Source organism: Pelodiscus sinensis, chromosome 6 (assembly GCF_049634645.1).
Source record: "Pelodiscus sinensis isolate JC-2024 chromosome 6, ASM4963464v1, whole genome shotgun sequence".
NCBI classification, from domain to species: Eukaryota; Metazoa; Chordata; order Testudines; family Trionychidae; genus Pelodiscus; species Pelodiscus sinensis.
This window is the reverse complement of record NC_134716.1, coordinates 117,665,001-117,688,042: the sequence shown is the minus strand read 5'-3', so window position 1 is coordinate 117,688,042 and position 23,042 is coordinate 117,665,001. Positions and strand designations below refer to the sequence as shown.

Below are 23,042 nucleotides of genomic sequence, written 5' to 3'. Positions count from 1 at the left end.
CAAGTATGTTTGAGGTCTGATGTGTGGTTGCTGGAAAAAATGGTTTTGGGTTAGGGTTTTGTCTGTAGGCAAGGATTGGCCTGCCTCCCGAGGCCAGAAAGTGAGAACAGGCATTCACATGGCTCTTTTGTAGCTGATGTTGTCAGGAATTTATGTGCCAGATAGGTTAAACATTTGTATTCCCTTTCATGCTTTGTTCACCATTCCAGAAGACATGCTTCAATGCTAATGATACTCCTTAAAAAAATAATGTGTTAACTAAATTTTTGACTAAATGCCTCGGGGGAGAACTACATGTCTTCTGTTTCGCATTTTACCTGAATTCTGCCATACATTTCATGTTAGAGCAATCTTGGATGATGACCCGGTACACGTTTGTTTTAGGAATACTTATACTGCAGATCTGACAAAACACAAAAGAAGGTACCACTGTTACATTTCTCAATACAGCCACAGCACTCTACCTAAGGTTTAAGAATCTGAAGTGCCTTACAAAATCTGAGCAGGATGAGGAGTGGAACATGGTTTCAGTGGAACATGGTTTTAAAAAAATCAACACTCTCAAGTGGAAACTAGAGAACCTGAGCCACCAAAAAAGAAAATCATCCTTCTGCTGTTGTCATCTGACTCAGATGCTGAAAATTATCACAAGTCGGTCCGCACCGCTTTGGATCATTATCGAGCAGTACCTGTCATTAGCATGGATGCATGTCTTCTGTAATGGGGGTTGAAGGACGGTGGACCATATGAATTTTTAGTGCATATGTCATGTAAATATCTTGTGATGATGGCTATCCCATACTGCCATTTCAGCACCTTTTCTCACTTCCAGGTGACATTGTAAACAAGAAGCTGGTATCATTATCTCCCATAAACGTAAATAAACTTGTTTGTTTGAGTGGTTGGTTGAACAAAAATCAGACTAAGTGGACTTGTAGAATCTACAATTTTACATTGTTTTATTTTTTGAGTGCAGCATAGTTTTTTGTACATACAGGAGACTCTGCATGGAATTGCTATTCATGATGTTGTGTATTTGTGGGTCTCTTCTGTCCCCCCCACCCACTGCACTCCATCCCCTGGCCAGGATGGGGGTGGGGATCACAGCTCCAAGTGGGAGGATATTGCTGGACAGCAGCAGTGGTCAAGGCCCACCCACACTCACTGCAGGGGCTAGATGCCGCTATCCCCAGTATTCACGGATTTTGCCATTCATGGTGATACCAGGCACACATCCACTGCAAATGGTGAGAGTTAACTGTATTTTTACGTTTATAAATTAAACTTTCATGATAAATTGCCCTACACTACTTGTATTGAAATACTATTTTTTTTCTGTAACCCCAGTTCAGCCCCTGCTTACATTTACAATGTGAATACAGCCGCTCCTTGAGTTGCGAACGGTCGAGTTACGACCATTCGCACTTACGACCAAAGCTCCCAAGGAGCGGTCGTAAAGGCGGTCCCCGAATTACAAACGCGACCCACGCTTACGAACAGCGCAGTTGCGTGTAACTCAATGGGGTCCAAGTTACGAACAGTTAGAGTTACGGACCAAGTGTTGGTCCGTAACTTGTTCGTAACTTGGATAGTGGCTGTATCTGTAATAAAAATCAATATGAAGTGATCACTGTACTCTTTGTACTGTTATTGAAATCAAAGTATTACGATTACGATTAATTTTTTAAATAATGTCACAGCCCATAAGCAAGTAGATTTTAAGCAAAGTGAAACTTGGTAATATTCAAGACAAATCAGATTCTTTCCAATAATCTGGAAAGATTGAGAGCCACTGATTTAGAATGAGCAAAATTATAAATATTTGAAAAGCATACAGTGCATTCATGGTACATTATTTTCCAAGAACTGTTTTCATATCATGATGTGTGAAACTAAAGCTGTAACCATGTTCTTCTGGAGTTCTGCCCATTGAAATACACATGCACAAATAATATATTTGAATGACATGATCCTATACATGTGAGAACATTCATATAAAACTTGTTCGATGTGTTTCTGTGACTGTTACATTAAACGAGTATAGCTGGTCAAAATCTGCAGTCAGTTACACAAGTGTAAATTTGGACTAACTCCTATGAAGTTAACAAAAATTCTCCAGTGAAAATAATGTGAATAGGCCACAAATAGTTCTCATCTATATTCTTCTTGTCAGTGCAGACAACTACATTAATCCAATACCATCAATGGATATACCCCTCTCCCCGCAAAAAAAGAAGAAATTCCAATTATGATTCTCTGATAATGTACATATATTTAAACTAAATATATGATGTAATTCCACTGAAGTTAATGGAGTTATATCACGGATATATTTGGCCCTTAAGGACTTAACATGTAAACAATACAGAATGCATTGGTATGCAAATAGCTTACCATTCCTGTAGAAAGCTTAACTTCAAATGTACTGACTGGATGTATAAATTCTCAATTAAAACATTAATGAAGATTTTTACACTGAATTTAGAGAAATCATCAGCTATTTGCTGCATTATTTTATGCTAATACTTTATTTTATGCTAATACTTGGTACAATTAAGGCCAAGTTGTACCAAGGCAGCCACACTGATACCAATGGGGCTACACATGTGATCAGAATTTGGCCTAAACAGTTACTTTTCTTTCCCCAAAGCTCTGACAAAATTAAACAACAATGGAACTTAGACAGTCTCATGAATAGCGAAGAGACTCTTACATTTTCACACAGGACTTAAAAATGCAGACTAGAGCTTGTCACTAAAAATACATCCATGCAGTGCTATTTAACCATTTATTAAGTTACTATTAGTATATCTCTAACAGGCATTGGGAAACAAAGATGATGCAAATTACCATGACGACACTTCTATTCCTGTTCATAAAAAAACCAAAACAAACCTTTTCCCCCAAAACTACAAAGCACTCAACCTCGTGATTTTTGCATTTGCTGTAACAAGGAAATTGCCATAGTCGGTTAGATGGATGGATGAAGGAAATCAAGAAGAGCTACTTCTTCATACAACTTCAGAACTCTGATTCCTCAATAATTAGGAACACTATAGAAGTGATCCATTCAGACTCTGGTTTGGGGGGGTGCTCTTTTAGCTGCAGATCAATAGCCATAGTAGTCTGCTGCAAGTACATCCAAAAGAAGAGAATACTGGGGCTCAGTGTTCCCTCTAAGAGGCAGGGCAACACAGCTTCACAGGTGATGATTAATCAGCCCAGGCCAGTCAGCTCTGTGCATGGAGCCCTGAGACGCGGACTGGGTGGGGTTGATGAATCACCTGTGAAGCTGGGCTGCCTCCTAGTTTATAGGGAATACTGCTGGGAGTGGAGCTAATTGGGCCCCCAACGTGCACACACTTACACATTTGCTTAAATTTTATTTCCAAGCTTAGTCCCATTGAGCTGAATGGGACTACTCAAGTGTTAAAGATAAAAGCACCTGCTTAAGCATTAACCAGATGGGGCACTGATCTCCAGCTACTGCTGCTAAACTATATACAGGTCTGACAAATATCCTGCCCGACTTCAATGGAAGTCTCCTGGAAAAGATCAGAGTATTTAGCAAATCACCCCTCCAAAATGTGTGGGGGAGGGGAAGGAGGAGGAAAGGGATGGAGAATAATAGTAACCCTAAAACATGAAAATAATCTCAATCATCATCATGGTTTCTTTTACCAGAGTTTGGGCTTCTACATAAGTGGCAATACTTTTGGAGATACTGTGTACCCCCAGCTTCCACTGCAATCTCTCTAAAGTTAGCTGGAGTTTGGGAACTCAGCATCTCTCTCTCTCTCTCTGTCAAAAAAATAATAATAATAATCAGACCACTCCCAAAGGTATTTAACAAGAGTTTGATCGTTTTGGCCTTCAGCTTCACTTCAGAGTTCCAATACATCTTTTGGCACTTGACAGTAACCATAGGTTGGACGACCCCAGATATAGATCATCTATTGCAGAACAACTCCAAATCATCAGGGATATCTGCGAAACCTGCCTCATGGAAGTGTCAAACAACACCAGACTGATGACTGCATTAAGAAGTTTTGGCACTTACAAGATGAACATTAACTAAAACCCTTCCATTTACTAGATACTTCTTCATCTGTGAAAGATGGTTCTTTGATTTCAGCACCATCTAAGCAGAATTCTGTAAATTAAGGATGGAGCAACCTCAACTTCTAATATCCTTGTTTGTGTCACTTTAAATTAGAGCTTTGGGGTCAAATTTTTAAATGAGACCCATTGCATAGAAAGATTTAAAGGCAGATCTGTAGATACCCACAGTCATGAATAATTCACTTTTACATGAATCAGTAAGGTTTAACCGTTACATGCGCATACATTTTGCTGTGTTTTCAAAACCTGACCCTTACCACAGTTAATCACTTTTTGCAAACGGGTGAAATTCATCCACTGTGCAAACAGCCGCCACAAGTCTATAAACAGTTTAAAGCTTAGGCCTGGTGCCAACCCTTTGCAGAGGGATGAATTTTACCCAGCGTGCATCTATGCCCGGGGGAGCATTGCCAGCACAATATGCAGACATTTAATTGCTTGCTCTTCACCAGGCTAGTAGTATAGGTAAATCCTCAGTTTCACTGAAGATGTACGTCTCTCTGTTAAGTCAACCCATGGAAAGTAGTTCAATTTATCTGAATTGTGCAGATACATCTGCTGACTGTATTGCTCAGTAAATCTCCTAGTAATTAGACTTCAAACCAGCTGAGAGAACTGCACACTCAAGCTTGACTGTATAGAAATTAATATGAGTTCAGTAAAAGCACACTTGTATGGTTTAAACAAAATGGGAGGAATATATTTATCAGTGTAAATCAGAGAGTACAGGATGGTTCTTAACATTTCCTATAGAGAAGGACAACTTACAATTTGTAACTGCTGCACCATTTCTTCTCTGTAGGCCAGCTCCCGTTTCATTTGATCTTGAAAATTATCTGTGTAGATAGGGGAAGGGAGGGAGAAAGTTCACGTACATGAATTAAAATTATCAACTGCGCCACAGATTTTGCACATATCAAGTCAAAGTGCCACTGAAGAATTTGTTAAATGTGGCACAGTCCTGTGTCTGAAAATTATCCACCTCTAGCGATGGGACAGAATATGGAGGATGATTACAGAAATGTTTTGGATGAATTAAGTTTTGTCATTGTATTAAAGATTGAGTTTTCAAATGCTAGCAGCGAAGTTTAGGTGCTCCGTCTAGGTATCTAGCATTCAGGTGCTCAAATCAGTACTAACTGGAAAGAAGAAATTGGAAATCCCATGTAATTCTTTCTATGGGCCAGATTCTTAAGGCACTGCTTAGCAAAATTTCCATAGGCTTGAATGGGAAGAGCAAAATCATGTAAAAGAGTCAAACTGTGCTCTCAGATGTACTGGTATAAATGTATGACTTCCATAGAGATATTCAATAAGAGAACAGTTATAGGATAAGATTCGACTCAGGGCTATGGCAGCTTAGTGTGTGGCAAGCTGGAGTGGGCTACAGAACATTAGCCTACCGTAGTGCACACTAGGGCTGTGTCTAGACTACATGGCTCCATCGACGGAGCCATGTAGATTAGGGTTATAGGCAAAGGGAAATGAAGCGGCGATTTAAATAATCGCCGCTTCATTTAAATTTACATGGCTGCCGCGCTGAGCCGACAAACAGCTGATCAGCTGTTTGTTGGCTCAGCGCGCTAGTCTGGCTCCCCTGCCGACATCAAAGCCCTTTGTCGGCAGCCCCGTTATTCCTCGTGGGATGAGGTTTACCGGGGCTGCCGACAAAGGGCTTTGATGTCGGCAGGGGAGCGTCCAGACTAGCGCGCTGAGCCGACAAACAGCTGATCAGCTATTTGTCGGCTCAGCGCGGCAGCCATGTAAATTTAAATGAAGCAGCGATTATTTAAATCGCCGCTTCATTTCCCTTTTTTGAATACACAAATCTACATGCCTCCGTCGACGGAGGCATGTAGTTTAGATGTACCCTAACTTACTAAGACTACTACAGAACATGTAGTACATGGCTTAGCACATGGCAGTTTAGCACTAAAGAGTCACACTTAGCTCACCACGCTCTAAATCAATGTATTAGATAAGCATTGCATCTTTATAAAGCAGGGCTGGAGACTAAAATCCCAACCAGAAGACTCAGGAAACAGAACAAACTCTATAAAATAACGAGAAGGGAGATTTTTGAAGAGGCAGAACACCATATTGTAGACAGCTGAGTTACAGTGCAAGCTGGCTTTCCTTTATTTGATTCTAAGCCTATGTCTACACTACTGCAGAAAGTCAACCTAAGGTAAGCTAGTCCAGCTGTGTGAATAAAGTGGCTGGAGTTGACGTACCTTACATAGATGCTACAGGGTCTATCCTGTACAGGGTCGAAAGGAGAAACTCTCCCATCGACTTACCTTATTCTTCTTGATGGAGATAGAGTACAGGGGTTGACTGCAGAGCTATCTGTGCTTGATTTGATTTTAGACTCGCTAAATCGACCACTAGTGGATTGATCTCAGACTGTGGATCCTGGCTGTGGTATAGACATAGCCTTAGATAAAGCAACAGTGTTTGGTTTCCTTCTTGATAACCAGATCACACTAAAGCTCTTGAAGAAAAATCTCACCAGGATATAAACTATTTTTTGCTGTTGGATTAAGAGTCCTACCTACTTTAGTGACAAGGAGTCCTGTAGCACCTTATAGACTAACAGATGTATTGGAGCATAAGCTTTCCTGGGCAAAGACCTACTTCATCAGATGCATGTAGTGGAAATTTCTAGAGGCAGCTAATTTAGAAGGCCACATAATTTAGAAGGGAAAAAATGAGATTCTAAATTGGACGAATTACAACAGAAAATAAAGATCTTTATGAGAAGGGAAATACTTAGATAGTTGTAACACAGCTATTTTGTCTGGAACTGGGTGACAGGGGAGGGATCACGGGAGGATTACCTGTTGTGTTCCCTCCCTCTGGGGCATCTGGTATTGGCCACTGTTGGCAGACAGGATTCTGGGCTGGATGGACCACTGGTCTGACGCAGTATGGCCGTTCTTATGTTCTAACACTGAAGATGACCTCAGGAGTACAAGGGACAACTGGATAGGAACTTTCAATATAGTGTGGCAAAAAATCAACCCAAAACATATGCCATTTTAAACTGAGAACCTAAGGCACCGTCCTGGAGGTGACAGTCCTCCCCTGCACAAGTGAGATTGCATGTAGATTACTGCATACACCACTTCAACAACAGAGATGCCAACATACCAGAGGAGGGATTGACTTAATGAGTAAAGGAAGTAGGCTTACACCTTGGCCATTAGGACACTAGCTTGAGACTCGGGAAACCAGATTCCATTTCTTCCTCTACCATGGACTCCCTGTATAACCTAGAACAAAGGACTTGGCATAATACCAGGGAGAAGCAATGTGAATATTGGCACTGCCCTGAACGGCACTGCCAGTACTCTTAATTCGCTCAGTGTTTTATGGACATACAAGCCGTGGGCTTTACAATCTAAGCTGTGGGATAGAACTTCAGCTGGCTTGCCTGGCTGTTATGAAGTGGTTTTCCAAATTCATGTGTTGCCAGAGACAAGATGATAAACTCCTCTTTATTTTTATTCATTTGATTTTTGAAGGTGCTGACCTGTTAGACTGGCAGAGCTGCTGTTGCCTGTTCTATACCTTTCCTTTGATTTGCAAAAGGAGGTGCAAGGCCCCCCTTAGTATACCTTCACCCCAGCCAGGTCTAGAGATGGGAGCACAGTTTCACCTCCATGGCCCATTTAACCCTTCAAGTTGCTCGAGATCACATAGTGAGGGTATTGGAAATCAGGGCCTGCTGCTTCACAGCTCCATGCTCTTTCTCCAACTCTACTGCCTCTGAATCAGTGACAGAAAGAAGAGGTCCATCTTCCTTCAACCACTCATTTTCTGTACTTTTAATTCCTTTCCATTTTCAATTCAACTACCTTTTAATAAGACCACTTGGTCCGTTTGTGATGGCCCCAGCACCAGTCATCAATGAGGAGCAAACCTAGGACCTAGAACGAAAGAGCAGCTCCTTTCACAGATAGCAGCAGAGCAAAGGCGGAGGGGAAGGGATGGGGAAAACATAGCTAGTATTGTACTACACATGTTTGCTTTAGAAAGGCCTGTTCTCTCATTTTACTACGTTGGGGGGCTGTTTGTTACATTTAAATTTGTAAATAGGTATTACAGTTCCTGATATCTAGTGCATATAGCACAAGAATTTATTTCTTTTCTATTTTAAACCAGAGTAAAGTTGACCACTGCTTTGCGGTATATTGAAACCACCTATTTTTCATGCTGGTGCGCACAGATGCCACTTCCTTGGTCAGAAGTATGCATTATTTTCTTTCATTGGAATTGTATTTCATGCGGTTTAATTGCAGTGTTTATTTACATGGCAATGATAGGGTATTAATTTTACTGCAGAACAAAAGGATAAATGTGAGACCTGAATGGCAAGGTTCCAAGATGCCATTTTTACAACCCCAGGAACATAAATGCTTTCAAGTACATGAATTGAAGTACACGAATTACTTTAAAATCATCAAGTTCCAAGCCCAGTAGCTAAATTTGCACTACATATTGGGACACCCTTATTTTATGGCATATTTCACATAGTCTCAGGATTTTCTTTGTTTTAATTTATGAAGATGTGCACATCTTTTTATGTCCAGGCTAAAGATGGGAGACATTTAGGGAGACTTAACTTGCATTCCTTTCCTTTTCTGTATTCTCCCCAATATCATGCCTTTTTTTAGGTAAAATTCTACTCTTTTCTACTTAAAGGTGGGGAAAATACTATTTATATTCCCTTTTCCCTTCTCTGTGATGTGCAAAGACCTATTCTCCTTGTTTTTTTAATGTGAATATCTGGCATATCAAGTCTTGTCTTCATTGATATTTGTGGAAGGTCTCTTTGCAGAAACAAAGAACTGGAGGGGTTTGCAGCTCAAGAAACAGTAGTGTGTTTAGAGCTTTCTGCCCAAGTAATTGCCAGATAAGTGATAAGAAAAAACCAAGCATCCACTAAAAAGCCTTCCTCTCCCAGCTGATTAAGGTTCAGCTTTTAGATTCTGGTGAGATCCTATTCAAATAATTCTCTGTCAATCTACAGAAGCCTATAGCAAAAGGGGCATAGACTAGACCTGATATTAAAGTTAAAAGCTAATAGAGTTTGCAAACAAAAAATGCAACCAAAATGCAAACAAAAATGCAACCAAACTTGCAGGTCTTCCTTAACCAACATAAAGAAGCAGAAAAGGACACACACAGTTTCTTTTTTTCCTTTTCAAGCTTCCTTTAACACTGAGCCTGGCTCCATCAGTCTTCATTGGAGCAAATGGCAGCAGAGGATTGTGTGCTTGAACAGCTGCACAACAGTGACATCTCCTTATGCACAGTGGCCGTACATGGAGAGAGCTGGGTTGCAGTTCTGAGCACTGTGCTGCCTGGCATTAGAAGTAGCAGAGAGCTGCAGAGGCACTTTGGCCTGCCCACTGCTAGAGAATCATAGAAGTCATAAAGAGAAAAGGCCTATTGTGTCGTCTAGTCCGTCCCTGGCCAGTGCAGGATTTTTCCTTGCAGCGTATTTTCCATTGCTTCATTCAGTCTATTCTCAAAGACCTGAAGCAATTGGTTTTTCACCACACCCATGGTGAGATAATTCCACAATGGTTTTATGAAGTTCCTCATAATCATTTGTTTATATGGCATATTCCATCACCTTTTACTGGCCCCGATCCTCCACAACGTCAAGGAACACAGAAGCCACCTCAGGATGGAAAATGCAGCAGTGGCCTTTGCGTGCCTCAAATTTAGGCGGGGCTAGTCCCCCCCCCAGCATCATTTAGAACATCCTGAAGGCCACTGGCTATAAAGACCTGATGGGATTGATGCAACAGACAGGCATTACAGGGCAGAGTGAAGCCCCAGCCATTTCCTTTTAGCCAGCTACCAGAAGAACAGGTGTGGCACAGGCCCTAATGCTGTAGGTTCCCCTTCAATGGGGTGTGGCTAATTATGCTGCCTTCCTGGTCAGAATACAAGCAGTGGATCCGGTTTTGGGGACCCCTAATGTTTCAGGTAGAGGAAATTTACGAAAAGCAACGTGACAAAATTCTTGTGTATTCTGGCAAATATAAACATAACCTTGATTCAAATTTATGACTAAGGGCCTGATCTACTGGCACTGAAATCTGGTAGAATTCCCATCATGGTAAAATTCCCATCTATTTCTATGGGGCCATCTTAGATGTCTAGTGACAAACACAACTTTGAATATCACTCCTATACTTTTATAGGCTGATAATAAATAACAATAACATTCTACATACAACAGTGAAAACACAGAAACGTATCTTACTGAATACTGGGAAAGAAGCGTTTCCTTTCAACACTTGGAATTCCTGTTCTAATCTCCTCCGTAAATCTATTTGCTCAAACAAAACCTTCTGAAGTTCTTCTAACAAAGAGAAAAGAAGAGCTGTGTTACTAATGTGTATAAATAACTCTTGAGAGAACTGTTATGTGTGGCAATTCATTATTATAAGAAAAATATTTTAGTAGTTTAAAAAAAAAAGGCATTGCATAGACCTAGGATAGATTTTGTGCAGAAATCCATGAATATAAATCAATGTAATATATTATTTTAAAGTATTGTATTACAGTGTCATGTATTGATTGATATGTATGCATTAATCTCAATTATATCCACCCAAAGGTCCATATATTATTCATATGTTACTTGTCAAGCTTAAAATATGGCGCTGAACAAAAATTCTTCCCTATTATCCTTATATTCTATTAAAACAAAGAACACTTTAATAACATCAAAGCTGCGTTTGCTTTTTTTTTTTTTTTACCTTTCCCCATGTTTTCTACATCCTTCTTTAGTGAATGAGGTGAATTGGTTTCTTGCGTGTGTTCACCTTAATGAAGAAAGGAAAAAGTTATTGATTTATATATGTTGCTTCATATCGGATATTCTTCTTGCATCTCTTTGAAAGTCAGAAGGCTTCAGTGTTCAGCACTCACTCCTGCAGCGTAGGGCAAACCACCATTGATGCTAAAGGGAACTCTGCCTTTTGCAAAGGCTGCAGAATTGGGCTTTTATCACCAGACTTCTGATGTTATATCTTCTACAATCTTAAGTGATATCTTGCATTCTCTGCTTAGATGGCCAAGACTTCAGGAACTGCTCTTCACAAAATGCCATTGCTTAGAAGTACTTTTTATAAACAGAATTTACCACCATGCTGTTTAACATATACAAGCTCCTAATTTCATATCATAACTACTTGGCATGCAAGCTCCTCAAAGGACAAAAGTGGTGCATAGGTGAGCTAAGCAAGTGAGGGGACAGCCTCCCTTCCCAGACCCAGTGGTGGGGTGTGGTTCAGATGGATCAGACTATGCTGCTGCTAAGGTTTAAAGACAGGAGACATGATAAATGGAGGGAGAAATAGTTACTGATTTACATTAAGAAAAAGCAATATCCAAATTCTGTCCTCCCTCCAAGACATATTAAAGTCCCAAAAATTCCTCTCTCTTCCCTGACAGCTACAGAAATTGCATCCATGACTTAAAAATGCCACCTCCATCTTCTCTGACGTCACTGATAGGCACTTCACCCCTTCCTGCTTATTCAAGAGGTCATCACTAACATTAACTTCCTACTCAGATATGCCCACTTCTACCTACTCCACAATTATACATGGCTCCACTGGCTCCCCATTCTCCACATCAAATTGAAACTGCTTGTCCTCACTTTCAAGGCATTGCATCATTGGGTCTCCCCCTACATCCTGAATCTTGTCTGACTGCACCACCCTGGCCCTCTCTGCTCTGTCACAGATACCAATCTCAATGCCTCATTCATTCACTTCTCCCCCAAACATCACCCTCCCTTCTTCCACCCTGCTCATACACAGAATTCTTGCCCAGCTGTACTCTGCCACACCACTGCCTGCTCTTCATTCACATCCTTTCTGGAGACTTAATGTAGGATGCCCACAAACAAGTGACCCCGTAAAAGGGCAGTACATTATTTTTCCTATCACAAAGGTGTGTCCATTGGCAGAACCTTTTCCTGCTCCAACTGGCTAGAAACAGGCCAATTCTATGGACAAAACTACCTTTCAAGCAGCCTCTTTGTTTGCATGAGGACTCCTATATTAGGCTTTAATTTAGAGCATAGTCTGGATCAATCTGAGCAGACCTGAGTGTACTGGATAATTGGGCTTTGGCAATGAACTTGTATAAATAGGAATGTCTTTGTTTTTTAATAGCGCTTGATTTAGGAATCAGTATTTAGAATGGTTTTATTTAATAAATATGGGAGTATTACAGATAAGAGTGTTTAATTAGCACTTGGGTTTGAGATATGTGTGGAGGCAGCACACATGCCTACTGGCAATGCTAATTATTGGGTTTTAGGATTATACATAATTCAGAACAAGGTCTGTGTCCTCCTTTGTGCCAAGGAACCTAGTGCATCTTGGTGGTCAACACAATCTAAATTACATAGAACACTCTCATCTGTTCAGGAAACATCTCTGTTTTCATCACTGTCATTGGTTTAGGGGCATATTTTCCATTTCCTTTTGTAGTATTGGTATTTTGCAAGCTCTGGGCAGGTCAGAGTCTTCAAAACTACTGTGTGAAGAACTCAACTTTCATGACAGACCCAAGAGTAAAGGTCTTCAAGGATGATGGACATGGAATTTAGACATCTAGGTGCTTCTGAAAACCCCTGTAGGTGCCTCTTTCCATTTTCAGCTACCTAAATACCCTACAAATCTGGCCCTCCAGAATCTCACTGAAAATCAATGTGATTTAGGCTTCTAAGCATCGAAGACATTTTTTAAAAAGGAAGCAGGTGCTTTTTAAAATTTTACCTCATGGCTTTCTTGGCTACCTAAAAAATATTATACACATCACTGAGGGACACTGCATCTGTAGCAGCTCAGTAGGGTGAGAAATGTATGGTGTTTTATAAATTGTAGTAACAGAGAAAGTAGAGTAACTCCCATTTGTGGAGAGAGAAAATTAGTGGTAAGGATTCAGCCAAGCAAGTCTTTTACAGCTTGTGTTAAAGGATGCAGTATAGAGCCTGTATTCCCAAACCTTTAGTTTTGCTGTGCCTCACCTTCTCCTCAGGAGTTACACAATAATTGTCCCTGCAACCCAAGTTTCACCCATCCAGGATAGAAACTGACTCTCTGAGGGGAGCAGGAGGCTCACACCTTTGGTGGCATCAGGACCCAGTTCGATCCATGCTTGGATGAGCCCATGGAAGTAGAGAGGATAAGGGCTCCTCATACTCCTTCCACCCACTCCAGAGCCTCTCACTCCACAGGTCTCCAGATGATTTAAAATAGGGTGTAGCAGGCCAGAGCCCCAGCTGGGACAGAGCACAGAGAGCCCCCAGCAATCAGGAGGGGAAGTTCAATAGGCTGGTTCAGAATCACACTCCTCTGATTCCCTGCCTGATCTCCCCATGGCTGCCCTGCCCATCTGGCAAGCACCCTACTTCACTCTCCCTGATAATCTCATTGCAACCACCCACCTAGAGCTCTGACCTGCAGCCTGAAAACTAGAGGACTTAACATGTCTCCATGGATTTAAATCTGATTAATATACTATTTTAGAAACAGCGAGTAGTCCTGTGGCACATTAGAAATTAACAAAAATGTATATATGGTATCATGAACTTTCATGGGCAAAACCCACTTCTGCAGATGACCACAAAATAGCCAACTTTTTCTTAAAAAGAGCGGGATTTTTAAAAGCACTTAAGTCACCTCGGTGAAAGTCCAACTGAGTTGAAGTGGACATCAGTGGACTGGCACTTACATGGCCCAGGAGGAAATGTACCATTAAAGTCAACTTCAATTCCATGGGACCTTTGCTCCTACGTAATTTAGATGCTTTTGAAAATCCCAGCCATAGTCTCTTAAGTATGGATTTAAGAGCCTAACTTTAGGCTTCTATTTTTGAAAATTCTGTCCCAGATTTATCACTGTAGAATCTGAGGCCGCAAGACTGTAATGAGTCTTCCCAAAGGAAGACAATTTCAGGACTGGGTTCTAAGTAAATAAACATGCTGTATTTACTGTATGGAGCAGGACACCTTATATTAACCTGTTTGAAATCTGTGAAAAAGCCAGATGGTTCAAATAATTTCCATAGGACTAGACTTTGTAAACATACTATACTTATCCAGATTAGCAGAACTTTAGACATTTTTAAATTGATGAGGCCCCTTTTATACATGTTTTTAAAATTCTGTGCCAAGACAAACAGACTGAGGTCTTAAACTATAAGCAGAAAGCTAGTTATACAACTAGACAGAAGGCTAGATGATATGGTGACTTTCACGTCTGTCTCCTTCCGTCCCCTGAAGTGAAATCTAGTTTTTACATCACACTATAAATGTAATCATTGTAACATTCCACACTTAGTACCTAATGGATATTTGCCCATATCATAGAAGATATGGTGTAACCAGCAAGCTTTGCTTATCAGAGATCTAGAACTGAATGGGATATTGCAGAGGAGGTCACTGGTGGAGCATCATGGGTATGTTTGCCAAGCACCTTTATGTGCTGACTCTAGGCAATACCGTCAAATTTAGCAGAACTGTATTTTAACAAATTGAAAAATTAGGATAAAGACAGGGTCAAAGTCTGGCTCACTGTGCACTTACACGCACCAGAAAAACTCAAATCAGTGCAGAAGGGAATGCCCTGAATGTCTCTCTTAAAACACAGAGAGAACCTGATCAGGAGAACTTGTATTACAGAAGACATGACGAAGCAGAATGAACAGTGACATCTGCAACTTCCTGGGAGGAACCTCCCCTCCATATTTCTGCCCAGGACAAATAAAGAATGATCCCAGGCATGGGTGGTTGGGGAGGCAGGACCCCAACCCCAGCTACAGCCCCGCACCCTCTTCTGAGGCCCTGTCCCTCACGGGGAGGGGACAAGGTGGGGCAGCATGCCAAGCATGCCCATTTCACACAGCAAAGCCTCTGAGCGTGAACCCCCTGCATTATAAATTAAACATACACCCTGGGAGCTGTCTTGGCTGGGGTGGGAGGGACCTGGGGGGAATCAGGAGCTGCAGCGGGTCTCCACTCCACCAACCCTCCCCCTCCCAGGATTAGGAGCCCCCTTGTGCCAGCATTGCCCCCCACCTGAACTGGGGCAGCTCTCGCCCCTCCCTCCCCCGACTAGTCACTGTTCCTCTAGCTGCACAGTCAGCTGCTCACACCTGCTGGCTCCAGCCCCGGGGAAGCTGGTAACCCACTTCCCTACCTTCAGCCGGTGCCAGTTCTAGTCTAGTCCTGGGGATGCTGGAGGCAGCTGCCCAGCTGCTTCTGGGGCAGGACTCAAACCTACAGCCACAGGTTCTGGAGGCTGACACCTTATTCATTAGACCCATCCCAGACCCAGACTTCTCAAGTCTTCCAGTGTATTCTCAAGTGTTCTCTGTGACAGATGGCGTGATGAACGCCTCTCTTTTTAAATGATAAACCACGGAAGCAAAGTGGGGCTTGGGAGAAGAGGCCGACAACTCACAACCCTTAAATAACCTGGTGACCCCATGAGAGGTCGTTACCAACCCGCAGTCTGAGAATCACTCAATTAGCTTTATTTGAATATAACGGAGACCAGTACTGACAAATTATTTTTTCAATTGGAGTTGTGTTCATATGGAACAACTGGACCGACCTTATTTACAGGCCAAATTCTGTTCTCAGAGATGCCAATACAATACCGGAGAAAGTCCATGGAAGTCAAAGTAATTTTGATGCGACTTTTGGTCATAGAGAAGGTATACATTTTTTGGATTATATATTTTAAATTTTTCTATATGCATATACATCACTTCTTGTCATTTTCTCCTGAACTTTTTAGAATTTTTTTACAATATAGTTATTCCTTAGAGTTATCAAACTAAAATGTAAGTATTTTGGCATAAAGTACTATTTAGTTATCTTCTAGAAAGACTTGTATTTACATTAACTCATAGAGATTTGAGTCAGAAAACATGAAAAATAATTTTAAAAACATAAGGATCAAAACATGCTCCATTGAAATTAGTGGCAGATATGCTATTGTTTATAACTGAAGTAAAATGAGATCCCAACATTTTGGAAGTTATTAGCTTGCTGCCCAGTTTGTCAAAATGAACTGTTTTAACCAGCAGACCAAAGTAGTACCAGTCAAGTCTGGTGAAAAAAGTTAATCGTGTGCTTAAGGGATTGCCAGAAAGAATCTTCAGAAAGGCCTATTCTTAAAAATATGAACAGAAGAGCATTAAATAAATCATTATACTGTTGCTAACTATTTAGAAAAATCTTGAATGTCATTATTTGGGAACTTTAATTGGGAATGTATTCTTATGATGAGCTAATCTTAAAGTAAAACTAGAAGGTCCCTTCTTACATATATTCAGAAGATTTACAATGAAACATGTATTGTTCTCTTCCAGAAATCAATGCGTACTTACAACCAGTATACATGAAAAATCTTATTAATACATATGAAACATATTCAATATCTACCTAAAATATCTGTATTATAGTCTACATTTATTATAAAAGCTCATTTATCCCTATATTTATATAGATGTAGTTACTGCTGAGTTAGCATTTCCAATATAAACGGAATTTATACAATAGGATTTAAAAATTCATTCTGAGGTCATGTGAAATACACAAGATCTCTCTATCCAGGAAAAAAAAATGTTTAACCAAAGTAAAATAAATAAATTACAAAAAATTAGGCTTTAAAAAGCTTTTAAAACACTTCTCAAAGTAAGAGAACATTCAAATTGGATGATCAGTTTTTACTTTTGGGAAAATAACTGGGTGCTTGTATAACTCAATTTTTTTTTTTAATTACTAACATTTTGATAAAAGTAAACAGAATTACTGATGGTATCGGTTATTTTGTTGCATAAGTATTAAATTAGAGTGTGAAAGATAAGTTAAAAAGTGAGATATAGAGCAGACAGGATAAGATACAAGTTATACTGCTATTATACAAGTTACAGCCAAGATTTTTTATCAGTCCATCTCATTGGACCCGTCTTTCCTCAAAGAATTCAGGTGATATTTTTAAGCTGTCATTCTGAGGAAAACACTGCCATAGTACGATGTCTGCACCACAGGTATAGCTAGTAAACACAGTCCTTCAAGTGCTTCATTCTCCACAACCACAGAAGCTGCACGCTTTTCCAAGCAAGATTAAATATCCTGCAATACCCCCATTTCCAAGGAAATCACAGATAGCTGTCAGATTCTCGGGAAAGCTCAACATGCGAACACAGAAGTGAGATAGCGCTAGGGAGAGGCCTTCCCCAGTTGATTGTTTAAACTTTAAAAGGGTAGTGGAATGTTGTTGGCTGCGACTAGAGATGTTAGAGCGTAACCGACTAACCATTTAACCCAATAAGCATCAGTTTATCGGTTAATGGTGTTGGTTACACTCAGCTGGCTCCTGTGGAGGCAGCTTCACTGCAGCAGTGCAGGGAAGCTGCCTCCCTAGGAGCCCAGCTGGCAGGGGCTCATGGCCTCGCTCCCCAAGAGGCTTCGCTGTGGGTTCTGTGGGCTTATTTAAGCTTTATACTGCAGAGCCTGCAGCACGTAACTGCTGAGATTTTCAGTTGTTACTGGGTTACCTATTTAACAGACCTGTAACATCCCTACCTGCGACTGCAAGCTACATAGCAGAATGGAGAAAGAGGCACACGGCACAGTAACTCCTTCTACTGCCACAAATTGAGATTATGGGACTAAAGAGGTTTCCTATCAGGTACAGAAAAGCATTTTTGTAGCTCCTCAACCCTTACCCCTGTGGGAGGCTGGGGGTGGGATGGGAGAAAGGAGAAATTTAAAGATGATCTGAAAAGGATTTTTCTTTTAACAATCAAGCATATGACTTGTGCATATTTGTGTCTTTTTGTTGTGTAGAGAGGGCCTGAATCTTTAAAAAAACAGTTCCCCCCCCCCTACTTTCAATGAAAGAGAGGAGGTGTTGAATATTTCTGTCTCTTAAATGTTAATTAATTAGAAGACAAATAGGTGTCTATAAAACTCAACCGTCCCCTCAAGAACTATAGTCAGCATAAGGGAAAAAAATCCCTTCCCCTCTTTGGAATACAACTATCACTTTGCAGGGTCATTCCTTCACACAAACTTGTGCTTGTTTAACTAAAGATGTGTTTTAAAACTAAACTAGTTAAACTGGTACAAACCCTTGTATAGTCTCTTATTTTAGATTTAATTGTTACTATTTAGGTTTTGCTTAACCCTATAAAAAAAGGATATTAAGGCCATGTCTACACTACAGGAAATAGAGCAGCACAGCTATAGAGCTGTAGCTTTGCTAACATAATCCTGCGGTGTACATGCAGACTATGGTGATGGATGGGGTTTTCCCATCACTGTAAGAACTCTACCTCCTGAACAATAGAAACAGACTTCCACTGACCTAGCTTTGTCTACACAGGGGGCTTGGTCGGCATAGTTAAGCTTCTCAGGAGAAAGCGTTTTTCACACCCCAAATACCATGCCTATCAGTTTTAAGGCCTAAGCTAAACTGCAACAGGCCACTGTTAAATGGAATTAATAGTGTCTATTGAGGATGTATCAGGATAGGGTCAGTTGATGCACCTTTGCACAACAGAAATTGACTTAAGACTCTACTGGTAGTGGATCCACCATGCTCCACAAACTCCCTTACAAACCCATACAACAGGGCTATTTACAATAGTCTCTGTGCTTGAGACCTTCTCCTCAGGATCTGAGAGAAGCAGAGGTCTTCCTTCCATGCAGCTTGCATGTGACTGGACTCAGCTAAGTGGTGAAAGTAACTTAAACTTTCTTACCGGTACTGTCCTATTGCAACCCAAGTCCCTGCCAACTCTTTAAACAGCTCCCCACTTGCCAGAGCTGTGCATCACGGCGAACCCTCTTACTTTCACCTCTGGCTCAGCTAACCCAGTTCCTCTCTTTCTACTTTTCCTTCCTATGTTTTTATCTTTTTGGGCTGGTAGGCTTTTTACCTCCCCCAGCCTGCTAGTGTGATCATCTAAATTACCTCAGTCAGCTTTCTCAAGGGAGCAAGTGCTGTCCAAAGGATCAGCATGCAACTCCCTGCACTCTGTTACAGAGGGCTTGTGCCAAATAACTATATCAGTTTATAAACACACAGACAAACAGATGCAAGTTTGTGTGCATACAAGGCCTTGGCTCTTGTGATGTCAACGTTTCATTAGCACGCCAATCACCAGGGTAGCAATGAACCTAATTTCTAAATTAAGGAAACCAAGAAATTAAAAGAAAAAAAGCACCCATATTTTTGTTTACTGCAAGGGAAGATGCTCTAAGAGAGACACAAAAACCCATGATTTTCCCCCTTTGTATATCACCTTAAGTGTTTTTCACTTCTATAGAGCCATCCATCAGAGACTATCTAAATGCTCTGTAACCAAAGATGAAATAAATTTCACTCTGCCCCTGCTATGCAGATGGAGAAAGTTGTTACAGGAAAACTAAGGGCTAATCTACACTTAAAAAGTTACATTGTCACAGGTCAGTGTTTCCCGTGGCTCCCCTTGACTGGAAAGGGCAAACTGGAGCCAATGAGAGCTGCGAGGCTCTGTGGCTATGAAGCCTTAAGACAAATAAACCGGAATGTCCTGTAAGCAGCTTTCTGAAAGTGGCATAACTATATCTTTCAGGGGTGTGAAAAATCCATACCTTAATTCCCTGTGTAAACAGTGCTAGGTCTATCCTCAGTCTAGCTACTGCCTTTCAGGGAGATGGATTACCTAATCCAACAGGGGAACCCTATGCTGCTGTAGCATTTCAAGAATAGATAATCTTGCAGGTAAACTGACCTGGTGTAATCAGCCTTTCAGGATGGCAGATTACCTACAACAAAGGAAGAGCTTCTCCTATCGTAGCAGTGTCTACACCAGTGTTTCTTAAACTATATTCCGCTGAACACTGGTGTTCTGTGAACAACTCACAGGTGTGCCACAACCTCTCTCTCAATTTTGTTACTTCTTTGTTATTGTCTTTTTTTGTTTGACAACAATTTTTAAGAATTCATAGGTGTTCCGTGTAAAAAAAAATTATTGTTTGGTGTTCCATGGCCTCAAAAAGTTTAAGAAACACTGGTCTACACTGAAGTGCTACACCTATGTCCCTGTAGTGGCCACAGCATCATAGTCTGTGTCAGGCCTAGGAATACAGCCCATATTTCTGAACTCAATCCTACACTTTACCCCAAAAAACCATTTTCTTTTCTCACAAGGTTCCCCAGCACTTCCAGGCAATTTATTTGCAAGCCTGGTCAGCTGGAGTCATGCTCCTCTATCCATGGCTGTGCAAGCCAATTGCTGCCTTCAGGCTGTAGTAACTACTGCAGTTTAGTCCCTGCCTCTGCATCTCACCTCTGTCTGGAACTATATATTGTCTTGTTTTAAAAACTTCAACAGCAGGCTGACTCTCCTTCTTGCATAGTTCAGCCTGCCATGAAGTCAGCATCCATAGCTTGCCAGGATATATAGGTCTCAGAAGCCACTGATATTTTTATACTGTATACAGTCCTATGTACATAAACAACCACCTGCAGGGACAGAGCTACCAGAATCTAATACAGTGGTCCCCAACCTTTAGAGGCTTCCGGGTGCCCGGGAGGTGGGGGCCACTCACGCGCCGGGCGCCCAGGGACGGGGACGCGCGTCCGGGGGCACACCAGGGGACTGGGATGCCCTTGCACCCGGCGCCGGCATGTGCCCTAGGGCCGGGGCTGGGGCTGCCCGAGCGCTTTGTGCTGTGGGCCCGGGGCCGGCGCTGCCACCCGAGCCGCGCGCCTGGGGCCGGCACTGGCGCCTCTCGAGCGCCGCACGCCCAAGCGCCCACATGTGCCCCGGGGCTGGGGCCGCCCGAGCGCCGCACACCTGGCGTTGGTGCGTGTCGTGCACCTGGGGCCGGCGCCTCCTGTGCGCCGCAGGCGGGGCCAGCCCAGGTTGTCGGCGGGCGCACACAAATGCCCTGGTGGGCGCCATGGCACCCGCGGGCACCGCGTTGGGGACCACTGATCTAATAGATAAATAAATATGCATTTTAAAAAATAGGTAACATAGATTTTTAACTGGAAGACTACAAGACCTCCAAAAGGAACTGTTCTGTGTTAACAAGTAAATAATGATTGCTTTGACATATATTAAAAAAATCCCTGAAGAAATCCTACATAAGTATGCATATACTTCAAATACTTGAATACCTTCTAAAGGCGCTCTGTCACATTTTGAGATTAACAAGTATATAAATTGGGATTCAGAAAAAAACATAAGCACACTCTTAAGCACCATCTGGAATTGGGACATATAAAAAAAAATCTCTCTCTCAAAAGCTAGAAGTTCAGATGTTAATTTGCTTTAAAAAAAAAAAGTGACAATCTTTCAAAGAAATCAGTTGTACTTCTGTCCAGATAAAGTCTATTTTATAACTTGTTTAATGTTTAAACCATATGTTAAAAAAAATCTGTCTGACTGCAGAGTACATGAGGAATATAGACTGGGCTCCTGTATTACAAAACCCAAATCTACAAAAAACACTATTAGGTTTTCAAGAATCATGGAATTAAAAAAAAACCAAAACCTTCCAATCTGAAACCAAAGAAATAATAAGGTTGGGACTGTTTTTATTTTCCTTTGGATTTTTGAGCCCTTAAATATATTTTCAAGCTTTTCCTCCGCAAGCACAAGGGCTAGACATTTATTTTCTTAATGGGAGCTAAGATTCTTCATGCAATCACAGGATTCCAGGAGTTGGGCTTACTAAACAACCTTGGACATACAATCAAACATGCAAATTAACCAGGGGTATGTGTACATGCAAGTTTCTTATAATATCAAAAAACTTGGCATCACTGTCCTGACTCTTTGGTAAAACACTAAAGAGAAAGAAGCCAGTTATTTCAAACTGAAGGCCTCCCATATGTTCTGTAAGCTCAGATCCTTTTGCTTATATAAAGTCTCACTAAACAATTTGCAGGGCCAGGGCCTGAATATGGAATTTTGCCCTTTTCCCTCCCCATGACAGAGTTTTGGCTTCTCTGGTTTTTGCCACTATTTGCCGTGCCATTCTTACAATTAAAAAAAGGATATGACCATCAGAAATGGTCCTTATAATATTGAAGCATCCACTTCTTGATTCCCAAATGTTTTTTACTGGGCCCAAATTTGAAGCAGTTTGAATACATTCCCTGTGGAACTGCACTTTTCTATAAGAATATGCAGTAATTGTAGTGAAACACAAACGTTGTCCTTTCTATTCTTCAGCCCCATATGCTAAAGGAAGGTCAGGGTGGCAAAATATCACAGCTGTCCCAAAGAATTGGACCAGTTATGTAAGTCACAGGTAGCTCTTGAAATAGCCATGGGAATGTGAATGATTTAGAACTCTTTCCTGGACAGAGCCTGACCGAAATGAAAAAAAAAGTGTCATCATTTGCTGGCTATATAGTACAGACTGCTTTCAGTCTCAATTCAGTTCAGTCTTGGAAATAGCCCTGGTTAATTTGCATGTTTGATTGTATGCATGCATGAGCAATATCCCAACTGTGTTTCTCCAACATAAAAGATATGGCGCTACTTTTAAAGCTATTTTTACTCTGTTTCACAGTTAAATATAACATGAATGTGTGCCAAAATACAGTAAAACTCCAATAGTCCAGCATCCAATAGTCCGGCACTCCTGATAGTCCGGCATCAAAATGGCAAGAGCCTAGAGAGTGAGCTTCAGCAAAAAATGAGTCACAAGGTAACAGCGGCAGCAGCTGAACTGAGCAAAAAGGGTAAAAAAGGTTCAAAAAAATTAAATATTACAGTATACTGTATACAGTATGTACAATAAAAAGGGTTAAGAACACTTCATATACAGTACATAATGTATATAGTGTATATATATATAT

At 41.1% G+C, this 23,042-nt stretch overlaps 1 protein-coding gene across 3 annotated transcripts in view; it reads right to left on the bottom strand.

Annotated features, from left to right (window-relative positions):
* Positions 1–23,042, bottom strand: part of SKOR2 (SKI family transcriptional corepressor 2) — a 50,517-nt gene that overhangs the window by 10,513 nt on the left and 16,962 nt on the right. For 2 of the 3 annotated variants that reach the window (XM_075932705.1, XM_075932704.1), the window contains exons 5-7: positions 10,905–10,970; positions 10,406–10,504; positions 4,891–4,958 (exon numbers count right to left, since the gene is read on the bottom strand). In XM_075932705.1, the coding sequence (XP_075788820.1) occupies positions 4,891–4,958; positions 10,406–10,504; positions 10,905–10,970 (233 nt within the window). The remainder of the gene's footprint in view (positions 1–4,890; positions 4,959–10,405; positions 10,505–10,904; positions 10,971–23,042) is intronic. The other variant, XM_075932706.1, reaches the window with a different exon arrangement.